General features: G+C 38.5%; 1 protein-coding gene across 2 annotated transcripts in view; it reads left to right on the plus strand.

Annotated features, from left to right (window-relative positions):
- Positions 1-2,702: 2,702 nt before the first annotated feature.
- Positions 2,703-14,183, plus strand: part of LOC149781391 (polyamine-transporting ATPase 13A3-like) — a 364,470-nt gene continuing 352,989 nt past the window's right edge. For both annotated transcript variants that reach the window (XM_089935485.1, XM_089935486.1), the window contains exons 1-2: positions 2,703-2,863; positions 6,251-6,333. In XM_089935485.1, coding sequence (XP_089791611.1) covers positions 2,857-2,863; positions 6,251-6,333 — 90 coding nt within the window. In that variant the 5' untranslated portion in view covers positions 2,703-2,856. The remainder of the gene's footprint in view (positions 2,864-6,250; positions 6,334-14,183) is intronic.

Here is a 14,183-nt window from a genome sequence, read left to right on the forward strand (position 1 = left end):
ATACGATGTTGGAACATGTTTCTGAACTCGGATGGTCTTAAAACCACATCTGCAAGGTTGTTGTCCACAAATACATTTTACATCGCTGACAGAAACAACGAAGAATTCAAAGTCTGCATAGATTACACAAAACATCTTAATAGTTCGTTCCCACTTCTTAAATTCTAAGATGTTTTTTCCTTGCTCGGGTGTTGTTGTCTTTGTAGTTTCATAACAGTATTGATTATGCTCGATAAGTTTTTGCTGCGTATCAAAGCCGCATAAACAACTGTAGCAAAACTAAATTTTGTTTATATGCGCTGTCATACTTGATCTCACAAATCTGCCGAAATCTTTTATCCAAACATAATGATTGTCAAACCATAATAGATTTATCACAGAGTCGTCTGTGACGTGTTTAGATGCCGGTGAGATTCTTATTGGAAAAGGCCTCAACGAATCATCCAACGAGAACACATTGACCCCACTGGGAAACAATGTTGGATTTTGTTTTTCGATTTGTGATATCTGCGTTGCCGGAGTTGGGTAATCAATCCCGGTCATGTTGATGTAACCTTGATACGGTAAATATTTACTTACTCGATCTGCGTTATCATCTGCGGAAAACAACGCTGACAACAGCGCCCAGAGGACATATTTCTCATCAGAGCTTTTTAAGTTCACACAGGATTTTGTGTTGATAATCTTTTGTGGTAGTTTTTTGTAAGATCCACCTTTCTGTATTTCGAACGCGTGTGCGGATATCAAAATGTGATTAATCTTGTCTATGACCCAGCCAGATCCATATGATGTAAATTTATCGACAGTTGATGAAATGTCTTGATAAGCGCCATTAGCGATTTCATTTAAGTCTGTATCGCGATATACAATTTTAGTGTGCGATCTAAGACCAGTCATTTGTCTATCCGCGGGATTAGTCGCTTTGTACATATCGATGTTGTCATGACAGTCACTTTTATCGCTGGATGAACCAATAACACTTTCGGAATCGCTTTATTTATAATCTTAGTTAGGTCATGAAGCGTAAAATGATTAAATTTCTCTGACCGCGGAATAAATTTTATAAACCTGTCACGACCGCTAAACGATTCATCGATGGTAAATCCACCTTTTCGTTGTAACAATTGTTTCATAACACTTTGGTGTTTCTTGATATTTTCGATTCTCGCAGATAGTTCAGCCAGTTGCGCGTTGGATCGTGGCCACGGTGCATCTGACTTGGTTAATTCACGGCATTTATCCACGAGTTTGCGAGCATATTGCTGTCTAGTCATTTTAGACTGCGTTTCTTGAACTTTGGACGAGTTCATTTTTTGTTATATAAAACACTATTCGTTTAATTACTACTTACCATATTTTTTAAAGCAGATTTATCTTTAAACTAAAAACCTAATTAAGAAAAACGTAAAAGAGTATAATGTATGATCTACACACCTGTCAATGGTTGATCGCAGGAACCACAAATCGATGTGGCAAAGACTGTATCAGAGATTATTGCGGTGCTCATTCTTATTTACTTCGAAAAAGTTCTAACGCGGGTACTCATCCTGGTCTTAAATGCGGAGTCGGTGTTCGCGGAAAAATACATATTTGTAATAACTGCGGCGGAAAGGCTTACAGAGCCGTTCTAACCTATCACCGAAACAGAAATAAAAAATTTGTTATCAGCGAAAGACCACCGACCGCTGAGAGTTTCTTTCCAGGTATAAACCCTCAGTTTCCCAATCTGAGCCCTCCCAGGATACCTGAAAAAGTCTTCGTGGAGCTGTCTCCGCGGCAAATCTCGAGTTAACTCAAAATTTCACCAAATTCAGATTTCTAGTTAGATTACCACGAATTGGCTTCTGTACGGAGTTGTCTTTTTCTGCAGCTGTTGTTTTTTTAATTTTAGTATACTTTAGGTACCCCAAAATGAAAAATTGTATAGGCCTCAGTTTGACTAACCAAGCCTTATAAAAAATTGACCACTGAGCCAGCTTTTAACATTGGAATTTCCCATAGAGATTTTAGACCCCGTTGCCGCAACAGGGGTTTTATCAAGATTTGAGGCCTGTAGTGGTAATAAAAATAAGAAAAATCCCTTCTACGGGTTGGTGAGCCAGAATCCCCATTTCACTATACTATTCATAAGATGGTAATGTTGTTCAGTTCAACTTTGGCCTGACTGGTTCCTCGATATTTATGGTTATTCGAAAAATGTGACATTTATTCCATGTTGATTTAAGAGTTATAAAATATTTGATTTTATACGGAAATATTCTATGAAAGGCTCCTTGGGTCGACCGTAAGTAACTAAACGCGAGAAATAGCGATGAATATGTATAGCTGAGATCAGAACTCCAGCTACCCACTATACCCATACAAGCTTGGGAGCTGAACGACTGGATTACCATAGTTAATGCAATTCAGGTAGATCCAATGACAAGATTCAAATTTGCACCCTTTCGGTCGCGAATCTGGCACACTAACCACTGAGTCACCGTGACTTGATTTAACAGATAAGATGTACTAAGTAAGATTGATTGACGACGTGGAATATTAGTATCAACTAAATATTACCTCTGGACAAACGAGGCGGATTAAAACAGGGCGATATATTTATGAAGATAGTCCGAACACCACCACTTGTCAGTTTCTTTCACTGCAATATATACGGTGATAGCCAAAGTCCACCTATCATATGCTCATATATTGCATTTGCCTGGGTAAACAACACGCTCAAATGTTCAAGATTACACTAACCTCTCGAGAAACCCTCCACAGCTGGATTTATACTCTGTAAGAATATTCTATATGACGGTGTTTTTCGAAGAATAACTTGAAAGTTCTTGTTCTGCTTGGACTGCAAGATTGGGAATGGCGGGTAAGCATGTCAATTTAATATCGCGTCAGATAGATGAAAGTTTCATAAACTGTGTTACTTTTATAAAATTATATAGTGTCTCTCCTTCATATATTTCCTAACTTGTACCACCACTGGTTCTTGAGACAAACGGATATATTCTTAGTAATGAGAATAATGTTATGGGAACTAATGCTAGACTCGAAACAAGTAGAAACTAATTTATACACTCTTCTTGGAATTCATACCCGGATTCAACAAAGGTCAAAGTAATTATTCTATCTTCAGAAGTAAAACAAAGTCCAAGACAACCCAAGAGCCTGCCCATTTCTTAGTTGAAGCAGTAAATTATCTATTCTGTATACTAGAAATAGACATACTATGGTGATTTACATAATGGTTTATATTTCTAATCAGTTTAGAGATAATCCATCGTGTACGCGTGGTGATGATATAGAAAATCCATACCAATACACATTTACTTGCAAATACTATACTGAACAGCTTTGGAAATTGGATGAAAATCTAAATCGTCTTTTATACAACGACGACAAATACTTTGTTGTTTAGATCATATTTTTTTTTTTACTGTTAATAATATTCGTTTCTATGACTTGTTCCAAACATACATTAATAGCACGAAACCCATTATACAATTAAAGAGTATTCCAAATTGTATTTCTCTACTCAGCTCAGTACTGCCATTTTCATAAACAAACATAAGGTGTTCTTCATTTTTGGCTGTTTTAGTCATTTTTTTGGTGTATGTACTTTTGGTCAATTTCAGTCATGATCATTAAGCTCTCTCTCTCTCTCTCTCTCTCTCTCAGTGACTTAATTATTCATGCATGCGATTACACATAATTATATAAAATCATATCAATTTAGTGCCGAGATCCATGTAATTTTATTATCAATTGTAGGGGAAAAACTTGTTCCATGTTTCGAGAACTTGTAGACCGACTCATTTTCAACATTTATGGCAATACAATATCTTTAAACAAAATTTGTAGTTTGCTAAATCCTTGTTCAAGCCACAACAATGCATGTACGTTGACATGCATTTAGGATTCAGCAGGGTGTGAGGTTATATATGTATGCATTTATGCTCTTGGCTATTAGGAAGTTTAAATGTGGGATCGTGTATCATACGGTAACAATTGCTCTTTATCCCCTCTGTGGGCAATATTTATGGTCAGAGTTTGATCAGACCTGGAATATGGGCTTACATCATCCTGATATGGGGCAAAGTTTGATGACCGGCGTTATCAATACATATTAGTGAGAAGATTGGCTGAGGTTTTCAATACTCCTGAAGATACATTTCTTCATGGATTTGATTAAACTTGGTAATATGCTTATAATGCGCGAAATCCACGCATATTAATGAGGTGATCTTGCATCCGATTGACTGAACTTGTTAGTACTATGAAGGACATATTTCTACTCCAGTTCAGATCAAACTTGGAATATAAGGTTATATCATCAAGATCTCGGATGAGTTTGATGATGAACGCAATCATACATATTAATGAGTAGACTTTATATTTGATTGGATGAGGTTTCTACCACTGTGGAGGCCGTACCTTTTATCCAGTTTAACACAAACATGGAATGCATGCTTATATCTTTAAGATCTCGGATAGGTTCGATAATGAGCGAGATCCACATATTTTAACTACGGTAATCTTGTGCCTAGTTGTTTGAGTTTTTATCGACCAAAGTTTTGAATTAAACTTGAAATATACGCTTATATCATCAAGATCTTGGACAAGATGGATATACATATAGTAATGAGTCGATCTTGCATCTGATTGGCTAAGCCACTCAAGAGACTGTTCTTATTTTATTTGTATCGAGCTTGGTAAGTTGACATACTGCCAAGATCTAGGTGGAGTACAATTATTAGTCACTGAGCTTGTTGGCACTCTAGCAACTTATTTTTTTTTTATTTAATTGTGATCAAAAGTGGTATATATGCTTATATCATTAAGATAGTCAATAAGAAAAAATATGAGGGAGGTCTACGCATTGCTCGATGTGATCTTGCAAATGAGTGGCAGATCTTATCAGTCGTAATCGATCAGTCTTGAGAAATGGGCTTATATTATCAGGATATAAAAAAAGCATATTAAGGTGATCTTCTATCTGATATTTCTAATCAGATTTTGATCAAAGTCGTGGGCATGATGGATGAATGTGATTGAAAATAAGATCTATGCATATTTATATGGACGTGTTGTAAGTTATTGGCACAACTTATCACTACTCTAGAGACCGAATTTTGATCCAATTTCGTACCAGCTTGGTACATAAGCCTTATCACCACAGTCATAGGCAAGTTATATAAGTGAGATCTGCACATATTGATAAGCGGATCGGTATCTGATAGCTTTTTGTTACCACTCAAGGGTGTGTGATTCTCTTCAGAATTTGATAAAACTTGGTAGATATGTTTATGTCATTAAGAGCTTGGGTAACTATTCAATGAGTAATATGTATAACTATATTGCCTTTATAATTATAAACATTGCTTATTGTACTATGGTAAAATAGATACTTGAGAGCTTATACACTCTTGTATGCTTATACTACTGTACAAGTCTGCTTAGTGGTTAGCTGTTACAGTATGAACGCAAGATTTATGTACTACACACATGGATAGAGTATTGATTGATATTAAAATAATTACAAAAATATTTTTAAAATTTAAAAAATAGTTCTGGTTTCATTTCTTACTACATGCTGGCTTGTGAACTTAGAAAGGGCCCGATGCCCCTTCCTGCATGTCTAAAGAGGCAGTGGCTCCTTGGAAGCGTGCCAGACTGGCGACCGAAAGGATCTGAATCCTGATATAAGGTCAGTCTTGATCGGCCACGGTAGTATGTCCTACAGCTCTGGACTAAAATACCTACTTGTGCCTTAAACAATCCACACCTTCTCTTCATTTATTCGTGTGATATCAGTCAGATTTCGCTACCTATTCTAACACTACGTTGCGGTCACTTGCTTTCTGTCTGCTAGGATAGTTGCGCCTTTTGGCATAACAGGTTGAATAAATGAGAAAATTTAAACTGGATGGATGTCACTTACATAAGACATTGTGCAACTTGGAACAGAAGTCTATCACCGTAAGATCGCTACAAATGAGCATGTCACCACAGCACCAAGGAGTCTCCCCTTCTTTATCTGTATTTGTGAGAGTCGAGGTAGCTCATTTGATAGAGAGTTCGACTGGCAATTCAAAGGACGCAAATTTGATATCTGCCTGGGTCAGCCAGTGCCGGCTGCCTCTATGCGTCCTCATGAAAGGTACGTAACTCTCATTTCGTCGGTATGACATAGCCAATAATTTATTAAATGTGCCATTAAAATCAACCAACATCATGGCTGTATTTGTAATTTCAGGTGACAAAGGTATCGTACTGACCGGGCCGCCGCCACTACTTCCAGGAAAAGAGTATGTTAACCCAGGAGAAGAAGATCAAATGGTAGATAGTTTTTATACGAATTAATAATTTATCGTCTTCGTGTTCAAAACAAAATTTCGAATTATCAACGTAGAGCTTCTCTTTTACATCTTAGTAATATTAGAGAGGTGGAGATAGATGTAACAAAGGACACTTACTTATCTATCCTATTTGAACTTGGTTTAGATTTTCTTGTGTAGGCCCGATGTATGCCTAAGGAAATCCTCTACGACAGCCATATTCTCTCCTGTCATATTAAACTGAGGATTTTTAGAAAAGTACGTAAACAATGCATGATTATTATTATTATTATTACTGGTACTAAGTGTAGATCATTTTATTTTTACTTTACATTTTCTCTATTAACACCTCCGATGTCCTCCAGTGTATGCTTTATAGTTAGTCACTGAGGATGAGGTGGTTCTGTTACGGGAGTTACCAATGTATGTGCCGATCAAGCAAAGCGTACAAAATATGGGATATCTGTGTCACAGGACCGCGGCAGTTTAGATAAAATAGCTTACACTACTATACTGCTGAAATAGAAGATAAAAGTTTAATTAATGAAAATGTCTCCGTTTTTCCCAATTTTGAAAGTTTAAAATTGATTTTAAAAATTTTTGTCTCCGTTTTTTTATATTGAAAACTTCGAAATGGATTTCAATCTTCAATATTTTGGATCAAACTGTTGTTTTTTTTTCTTTTGGTTTGAAGAAAAATCTTAAACTGGGTATAAATGTTACATTGAAATCAAAATTATCTTGGCAGGTTTCTTTCACTCTTTCACAAACACACACAAAAAAGGCTTGAAGCATGAACTTATTTGAAAAAGATAGATCGATAGGCAAACATGAACGCACGCATATATATACATACATGCATACAAATCAGAAAACATACATACATACATACATACCAAATGTCCAGATTCTCCAGCCTTTTAGCTCCGTCTCATTATCTTCGGATTTGTATTTTAAAAAATCTGCGAATTTCAGGTTCCCAAATTGAGAATAATTATTGGGCGTAGATTACGCACTAAATTGGTTATCAAGTTTGTGAGGTCTTATTTGAAAGCAAGAATTCAAAACATAGCTTGATTTTATGATAGTAAATTAGATTTGAGTAGTTCGAAAGTGTGCGTTTGGATTTATTGTCCCTTTTGGGTCCCTGCCATCTGTCCTCGCCTTTACCTCCATTACATAACTAGCCCTTATGCGACCATTGCATGCTTATCATGCTTAATTTTGTAAACACGTGACCCAGTCATGGGGTGGGTGGGTGGGTGGGTAGAGTCAACGACGGATGTCAGTGTCCCAAAGGGTTTTTAACAAATGGATAAAACTCAGCCTTTGATACTACTTGTGAAGGTGGTGTTACCGAGTTACCGATCAATACTACATACAGACTGGCCTGTATTACTGATTGTAGATGTACTATCAGCAGAAGTTGTATATTGATATTCCCCACATCACTACCTACGCAGTGTGGTATAATGTACATGGAAGTTTCACTGGCTAATAATTTTGTACTGGCAAAAAAGAAACATATAGTTGAGTTGTGAATATTTTCGTACTGAAGAATGCTTGGGTGCGTTTATACAGAAATGTCGAGCAGTAGTGAGGCAATCAAGTCTCAGAGAAAACTGAGGAAAGTTATGGAAGTCTCTAACAGCAGCATTAATATCAAGAGACTGGGATATTAAAATTGGAAGGGAAAAACTGAGCTCACTGTAACGCTTGAAAGTATCATACAGATTTATCAAGGAGGCACACACTGTTATATGCATTTTCAGAAACATAATTGGTGCACATTGATAAATTGCATAACTTGGGAGTCACCTTAGAAATGGGACTTGCGCGTGGCTTCATTGTCCAATACTGCTATGACTAATGCAAGTCAGGTTATCCATTCGTTAGACCGCTCTACAGTTTGTGACCACTCTGGCGTCATTAACAATTCCTGCGCATAATTATGTTCGAATAACCATTGTGCACGAGTACGATTAAATCACTCCACAATAGCTTGGTCAAGATGTGCACATGTCCGACATTGGTGTTTGGTCAGCATCACATTCACAGATCCAATAAATTCTTTATCAGGACATATTTGCAACAGTCGTGGCCACGTGAGCGGTCCTCGTGCATAAATACATTCGAGTGCATCTGCGACACTGTCATAATCTTTTGGTGTCCACAGCTCCGCTTCTTTGTATCTACTAGCCACAGAAACAACGGTAAGCGCGTACATATAGGTGCGTAATTTACCTTATTTTTACGAACACGATGGTGTTGAAGAAACAACACATCAGCCAAATGAACCTCATTAGGTATTTGGACATCAAACCAATCATGTGAAATCTTTTTTGGCACTGGCAGGTACATTTGCTACAACGCTTGTTTGGCTAACCATGATCGAGCAATTCCATGAGCGACCTTGGCTGCACTGGCACGTTTATAAAATTTGAGAAACCGTTGGTGTACCCATGTACTTATTAACAGTACAAGCCGCAGATGTTAACACAGCCTCAATTCTTTCATGAAAAATATGCGCTAGCTGATCCTCACAAAACCTGCACTTGCTGCTCATAGCAGACATTCCAAATTGAAGGAGTACAGGATAAAATTGTCACCAAAGACATTTTATAAAACCATGTTTCTTGAATGGCCTAAAATGGTATTTAGGGAGTTTACTGGAAAGAAACAAGCTACTGGTGATCTGTGGGATTATTTTGCGGAAACCCTTGATGCTTTTAGAGTGGAAAGATTAAAGAACGTGTAATTTTATGGCAAGAATATATGGGATGATGGGGTCTATTGGATCCACAACCACAGCAACTTCCTATTTAGCTCATCTGAGTAATACAAACAATAGCGATACAAGCAAACAAAAAGGCAGAAACAACTACAAAAGCTTAAAGCAGAATCTTAAACGGCTTGGCTGGCGGACAGGTGTTCCCCACCCCACCCCCCAATGGGCAACAGTCTAACCAATTCAGATAAAGATCTACGGCAACAACAAAAGTGGCAGCGACATGTAGCACCAACACGTCCACCCGCACCTGCAAGGGGAGAAAAAAATTAAATATGTTGAGGAACAAGTAAAAAGCGAAAAACGTGGCGAGGGCAAAAAAAAAAGAAAAGAAATGCAGGAGTAGACGGAGAGACGACTAAAACATGGACAGGGCATTGATGGACTGTGTGACTCTAACGACCTCGCGGATCGATTGGGAATACTAGTTGGATCATATCTTACATGCAACAATGCACCCAAAGTTGTCAATGAAGCAGCATCGATTTGTCAGTGGTTGTTTTTCAGTCACATCATACTCAGAGACACATATCGCTCGTTGATACATGAACATGTAGATATTCGTGATCTATACGATGAACGAAGTTGGTTCACTGGCAATGATGTCTGAACGATTAAGACGGTGCATGTGTTGCGTGAAGTCGATGCTTAAATGCAACGCGTTGCAAACACAACCCAGAGTGTTATCTCGATGATTACAATCTTATCCAAAAAACCTAATTTTAGTGTGACTTTTTCTGCACCTATAACCCCCGTGGAATCGCGCACGCTTGCGTAGTTGCGAGTGTATTATTGTTGGTCTAATATCCGATAACAACCGTTTGGTGGTCTGCCCGCGAATATCACATTCGTGTTTTCAGCAGAAACTGACGCCACCTGCTGTACTATTGAACTTCCTGCCGGTGCATTCGACATAACCTCGAGCGATGAAGAAATTTGGTTACGTAGCAGTTTCGTAACCGGTAAAGACTTTAAAATTTCCACACATGCATATGAACCTACACTCAGTTCTGTTATCTATATAAAATCTCAAAGGTATACGGTTGATATTGCGCAGTCGTCAGTAAGACCAATTTTAGGTTGGTCTAAAACATTTCAGATGATCAACGACTTTTACGTAACAACGCAAGTCAATTTAACTTGTGATGCCGACAGTGGTAGTTATGAATGATGGTGCGTAACGACATGTGTAGTTGTTTAATGTCGTATTTTGATTGCGTTTACGCCAACCGCGGAACCTGTTGATTTGATATCGATTACACTGGCCGCACCTGTGTATCTTCCATGCCATAGTAATCGACTGTTACATATTTGAGTTTCCATCATGGGCTATATCCATCGCTAAACAGTTTGGAATGCGAGTCGTTGAGAGCAATTAAAGCGCTACAGCGGATCGATTGAAACAACAGGGATATCAGGCAGCTCAGTCGATTCAAGATAGCCTACGACTATTATTTACACGTGCACCTTCAAACACAGTTACGTTATCATCGACACAATCAATGTTACCTACAGTTAGTAAAGTCATTACCGAAGCCGTTCAACAACGATTGTCAGATTCAGTAATTACAAATCTGGCAATAAGATGTGGATTTGGACGGCATGTGGTGTTCAACACAATCAATAATTTATAGTTTTGCCATGGCTCAGTTCAGAGATATATCTGATTCAGCATTTGATATGGGCTTGCCTGTCTTAGTGGATCGAAGCAAGAGAGATTTTCAGTACTGTTCAAATCCGTCCAGAGATTCCAATCAATTAAAAACAGAAACGTTTTTGCCAGTACAGGTTCTATCCATGTGAGGCATTCTTGGACGTCGAGGGGAAGCTGATACAGGCCGGCGATGCTGATTATCCACCGGTGTCCGGGTTGGATTTGTCAACAACGGAATAATGGTGTTGTGTAACAGAGCACGATATTCCATCGATGGAAAGGAAATCGAATCAATTTTGAACAATGTTGACGTAGGCACAACAATTCTCGGACTCGCCAGATACAGCGATGATTACACGAGAACAGCTGGTCCACGACGATGTTTGTCAAAGATGCAGCTAGTAGTGCAGATCATTGACCGCATACAAATTCTCCTGCTAATCGTTCTTTTTTGAGTTAAACTGTGCTGTAGTACTTACCTCAACTCACGTTCAACGTTGGATTTGCAAAACGTCTATCATAAATGATTCAGTGAGGTTTTCTTTTGCAATTCCCCACAGTCATAACGCTAGTTTTGTTAGGTTGTATTACAGCTAAACACAGTCACCTTAGTTAGTAAGAACAACAAAAACGATGCAATTTGGTGTGTGGGAGGTGCTTATGATAAAGTTGTATTGGTTATTCTTACGTTGTGGATGCCTGTAATATCCCCTTCATTGACTACATCATCACGGGTGTTATCGTTTATGCTCTAGGGAACCACTTCACGTTGTCGTTTCTCGCACACATCTCAGACGCACGCCCACTAACTGGTATTGTGATACAAAAAAGTACCCAGTATGGCCATACTGTACCAAAGCATGTGTTCGTGGCGTCTCATAATGTAGATCGAAATAGTAGTCAAACCCAGAGCAAAATTAGTGATAAAGTTTCTTTGCCGTTAAACGGTCATCAGGAACACTCTGAAGGAATTTGGCTTAACTATGCAGAAGACACTCTTCATACTGCATGAGCACATCAAAATCAATGACTGAGCATGGACCGGCATCAAAACCTTGACACGGGTCTGCAAATCTCCCAGCAAGACTTTCGCATACTGTACCCGATTTATTACTCTTCATTGGAGTTGTTTAGACAGTACATTGTTATGTTTATTTTCATATGGTACTAATAATAGTTGTTATGCTGTGATACTTTCCGACAAGACTGCATTTTTGGAGGGTGCTGGTGGACGAATGAGACTAAAAGTTAGTGGGTCGAAGCAAGGGTGGAAAATTCATAATTAAACCTGTTACGTAGTTAGAAAATAATGTCCAATCACGAAGTGAGTGTCGGTCTTAGTGAAAATCAACTCCAAAAAGGCAATCCAAAGCTACTGCGGGTTACGCTAAACTTTCTTTGGCAAAATTAATTAGAAATGTCCCCGTGGAGAAAAAAGCACGCTCGTCTCAATGAGACCAAATGCAATAATACATAAGGGACATTCAAATTATCTAAGTCTGAGGCGACACAAATGTAAAAGACCGGCGGAAATATTCCTATTCCTTGTATAAATTCCTGCACTGTTGGCGGCATCGGCTACAGCGGTTGTAAAAGCAGCAGCGTTAGAGGCTGTCGGAACTTCATCTAAAATGGTTTTGAAAAAGGCAGCCGAAGGCCGTTAAAAAGGAAGAGGCCTTCAATTACAAGGAACGAGTCGTCGAATATCCTCGGCAGAAGAGGTATTTGATTACCGGTCGTAGAAGATCACACCGTTGACCAATATTGCAAAAGCAATTAAACATTTTCGTGGTTTCCTAATGCAAAATGAACTTGCATCGATGGCGTTACGCACAGGTGAAACTAGCATCGTCCATCTGGACTCATTAACAGGTTCTGCACCCATTGGGTCGCATTAGTGGTCACACCTCCGAATCGTTGGTATTTTGACCCGTATGGACTTGCACCGCCAGTTGAAGCTGTTAATTATTTACCGACGAAATGTTAAACAACAACCATTGTTTTATTGGACTATGCTAGTACAAACTCAGTTGGATCGCTCATATGCGGTTATCTTGTGACTGATGCGTAGCATGCACTGGAACGATCACCAACACCGCAAAACGTATTGATTTCACATTAAAGTAAGTATATTATTATACAAAATGTCGATTAACATTTACGGACATTACTCAGCTCGATGACACGGATCTGCTGTGGATCTGAGCAGATTCGCCACCAAAGCCGATTTAAACGAGTTTACTAGTCGTGTTTTTGTTTGTGTCGATCCAGGTGAACATGTGAAGATCAAACTGGTTTACTGAAAACATCTAACGTGGACATTCAGTATATTGTAAGGTTCAAAGGCAACTTTGCAGTAAAGAAGCCGGCGGAGTTCACTGACAATGGTGGAATCAGAGACAGCGGCGTGTCGGTTGCGTTTATTAGATAGGATGTTGGTATAGCGAATGGTGGAAATGAAACAATGCGTGGAACAACAGCTCGCCAAGTTTCCCGTGCCCCCACTTGTAGTAACTTCATGGAGTCAAATTTTAGAATATTAGTCAAAGAAGGAGAAGAAAAATCTGACATTTTTCTCTTAACATGTGGTCGACTTCTTTTCATTTCTCTTATGGAAAAGGTTTTGATAGACCTAAAAGTCGTATATTAAAGATACGTGAATCTAGATATTTGTTTATCCTAACGGGAACTAAAGGTACGTAGAGTTGAGTGGAAATGTAGATCAATGATACGAAGTATCTTGATCACGATTATGAACCACCAATATCGCGTGTTAACAAGACGGCCAGTGATAAACGTTTTAGACTGCTGCATTATCAACAGCATTAGTTGTCAGAGATGAAATTCAGTTCGAATTATTCAACGTTTATCCTGACGGGTACTTAACCGCCTTTGGTGTTTGTGTTTAACATTATATTTTTGTCCTTGTATACAAGTCATGAAATCTTACTGCAGTGATGTTATTGGACCAAATAGCAGCGGATTTTAAATATCAATAACAGTTTTGCTCCAATTCTCGAGGAATAGAGAAGAAGTTATCATTTGGAACCACCCTAATATACCACTATCAATTCGAGGTCAGCTTAGAATCATGGCATGTGCACATAAAAAGACGATCACTAGATATAAAAGGTGTTGGGTTAATTAGTAATTACTGTGTTTGCAGGTGAAAAGGTGTTAAACAAGTAGATCGCACTGTCGCAGAAAATGTAAATATTTCAGAGGCTGATATTTCCTATAATTGTATGATAGTTGCACCAATCTAAAAAGGGTAGTTCGCTATAAGTGAGTGTGCGCATTGCACCGGCTTGTGGTGATAAGATCAGATTTCTGCCCGTCATGCAATTGTACTGTGCGATTGTATTATTAATAAAGAACTATGATGGGCCCTCGACGTTACCGACGCGAG

The sequence above is a fragment of the Sinohyriopsis cumingii genome, chromosome 15, assembly GCF_028554795.1.
Source record: "Sinohyriopsis cumingii isolate HCF-2022 chromosome 15, ASM2855479v2, whole genome shotgun sequence".
NCBI classification, from domain to species: Eukaryota; Metazoa; Mollusca; class Bivalvia; order Unionida; family Unionidae; genus Sinohyriopsis; species Sinohyriopsis cumingii.